Genomic DNA, 3,205 nt, shown 5'->3' with positions numbered 1-3,205 from the left:
AAGAGAGAAAAAGAAGGTAGGTATGCATTAGTGAGTACAGCCAAGGTTGAACAATACTACAAAATATTTTTGGATAGATTCCCCTCCTGTTTAGTAACAATGTTGTTATTCAGTCATGTCTGACTCTTTGTGACTCCTTTTAGAGTTTTCTTGGCAAAGATACTAGAATGGTTTGCTATTTCCTTCTCTGAGATTCATTTCACAGGTGAGGAAACTGAGGCAAGTTGAAGTAAGTGACTAGTCCAAGATCACATAGTATCTGAGGCCAGATTTGAAGTCAAGAAGATGAGTCTACCCCCAAAATCTATACACTGTGCCACCTAGCTGTAGACCAGTAACAAAATAACTATGAACAAAAGAACAAATTGGCAAATAAGTAAAAGGAAAATGCAAGAGAGACTCAGAAATCTTAGAATTGATGGTGGGTTTTGGTACTAAAATGATAGCTCACATTTATAGAGTGTTTTAAGGTTTGCAAAGTCCTTTACATACAGCATCACATTTGACCCTTACAACAACCCAGTAAAGTATCTCTTATTATTATCTTTACATTACAGATGGAGAAGTTGAGTTTTGAAGTTAAGTAAGTGATTCAGGCTCACAAAGTAAATAAGTGTCTAAAGTGGAATTAGATGCTAATTCTTTCTGTATCTAAGCCTTGTGCTTTACCATGCAATTTTTCAAGGATAGTAGCAATTCTTTTTTTATTTATTTACTTTTTATTTTTTTTTAAACCCTTACCTTCCGTCTTAGAGTCAATACTGTGTATTGGCTCCAAGGCAGAAGAGTGGTAAGGGTAGGCAATGGGGGTCAAGTGACTTGCCCAGGGTCACACAGGATAGTAGCAATTCTAATCATATCTGAAAATCATGTTAAAATTACCCATTACATTATGAAGTTAGAAGAGTTCTAGGAGAAAAGATGTACAACTAAAATACTTGAGTACGTGCCATTTTTAGAGTGTTCCTAAAATATCACATATAAAATAAAAACTATATCAGTCTTAAATCAACATATTTAATTTCTTTTTCAAGATTGAACATCAAAGGGGCAGCTGGGTGGCTCAGTGGATTGAGAGCCAGGACTAGAGATAGGAGGTCCTAGGTTCAAATCTGACCTCAGACACTTCATAGCTGTGTGAGCCTGGGCAAGTCACTTAACCTCCATTGCCTACCCTTTACCACTCTTCTGCCTTAGAGCCAGGCTCCAAGACAGAACGTAAGGGTTTAAAAAAAAAGATTGAATATCGAGTCTTTGTAATTCAGAGACAATTTCGTGGCATAATGGATAGAATGCCAGACAGAGGAAAGAAGATCTGAATTCATATACAGGCTGAGACACTTACTAGTTGCATTAACCTGGGCAAGTGGCTTAACTTCTATTTGCCTCAGTTTCCTCATATAACAGAAAAACAAGAGCACATATTTCCCAAAGTTGTTGTCAGGACCAAATAGGATAATAATTGTAAAATACTTAGCACAGTATAAATGTTAGGGTTTTTTAAATCATGATCATAATCTTCCTTTTCGTAATCATCATTATTATTATCATTACATAGCTCATGAAGCCACCCAGAGAGCAAGGACCACCTGTCTCCTTCCGAAAACTCTCCCACTATGATTAATGAGACAGAGACATTTCAGTTCATCCTTCAGGGATTCTCTGAACACCCTGAACTTCGAATCCCCTTGTTCATCTGTTTCTTCTTCTTATATATGGTGGCACTTACTGGCAATGTCCTGATTATCACAGCCATTGTATTCAACTCAAGCCTCCATAGCCCCATGTATTTTTTCCTATTTAATTTGGCTACAATGGATATCATCTGTACCTCCTCCATTTTGCCCAAAGTGCTGGAGGGACTGCTGTCTGAGGAGAACGCCATCTCTTTTGGGGGTTGCATGGCTCAGCTCTACTTTCTCACTTGGTCTGCATCATCTGAGTTGCTTCTGCTTACTGTCATGGGTTATGATCGGTATGTGGCCATCTGTCATCCTTTACATTATAGCACCATAATGAGCAAGACACTCTGTAGTGTGTTGGCATCTGGAGTGTGGGGTCTCTGTGCCTTTAATACTGCAATACACACAGGTTTGATGGTTCGATTGGATTTTTGTGGACCCAATGTTGTTACTCATTTCTTTTGTGAGGTTCCTCCCCTGTTGCTGCTTTCTTGCAGTCCTACATATGTGAATACTATCATGATAGTCCTGGCAGATGCCTTTTATGGAATATTGAACTTTGCGATGACATTGGTTTCCTATAGCTTAATCATCTCCAGCATTCTGAAAATAAGGACCACAGAAGGAAAGAAGAAAGCATTCTCCACCTGTTCATCCCATCTTATTGTGGTATCTATGTACTACACTGCTGTGTTCTATGCCTACATAAGCCCAGTCTCAAGCTACAGCCCAGAAAAGAGTAAACTGGCTGGTGTCCTATACACCATGTTGAGCCCCACCTTGAATCCTCTGATCTATACTCTGAGAAACAAGGAAGTCAAACAGGCCCTCAGAAAAATACTTCCTTTCTCCAAAAAGTAAACCATGTTACAGGAAATGCAAAAAGGGTGGTTTTGGAGATACTTGGGAAGGACTGGTACCAACTGATGCAAAGTGAAGTAAATAGAACCAGAACGCTTTATATGATAACAACATTGTAAGGACAAATAACTTTAACTCAATTAAGAATTCTGACCAATGCCAGGACCAACCATGATTCCAAAACTTTAATAAAGAAGCATTCTGCCCATCTCCCGACAAAGTTGATAGATTCAAGATACAGAATGAGATATACATTTTTTTTACATAGACAATGAAGAAATTTATTTTTCTTGATTCTGAATACATGTTATAATCATTTTGGCTTTTTTCCCTTTAAATTGAGAAATGAGTAGCAGCAATGCAATGACCCAGGACAATTCAGAGGAACGTGTGAGAAATAATGCTGTTCACAAGCAGAGAAAGAATTGTAGAAATGGAAATGCATTAGAAAAATATGTGATTGATCATGTAATGTGATAGGGATATGATTGAGGTTTTGATGTTAAAGGATCACTCTACTGTAGATATGAATTACATGCAAATAGGTTTTGAAAAATAATACATGTATAATCCAGTGGAACTGATTGATGGATTCAGGAGGGGGGAGGAAAGAGCAGGGGTGGGGGAAGACAACAAATCATGTAACCATGGAAAAATATTCT

At 38.0% G+C, this 3,205-nt stretch overlaps 1 protein-coding gene across 1 annotated transcript; it reads left to right on the top strand.

The window, feature by feature from the left end:
- Positions 1-1,616: 1,616 nt before the first annotated feature.
- LOC123236451 (olfactory receptor 13A1-like) lies at positions 1,617-2,543 on the top strand. The gene has a single exon (XM_044662849.1). The coding sequence runs from the start codon at positions 1,617-1,619 to the stop codon at positions 2,541-2,543; it is 927 nt and encodes a 308-aa protein (XP_044518784.1).
- The last annotated feature ends 662 nt before the right edge of the window (positions 2,544-3,205 follow it).

This window comes from Gracilinanus agilis, chromosome 2 (genome assembly GCF_016433145.1).
Source record: "Gracilinanus agilis isolate LMUSP501 chromosome 2, AgileGrace, whole genome shotgun sequence".
Lineage (NCBI taxonomy): Eukaryota > Metazoa > Chordata > Mammalia > Didelphimorphia > Didelphidae > Gracilinanus > Gracilinanus agilis.
Note: the sequence above shows the minus strand (reverse complement) of the source record. Positions and strands in the feature narration are given on the sequence as shown.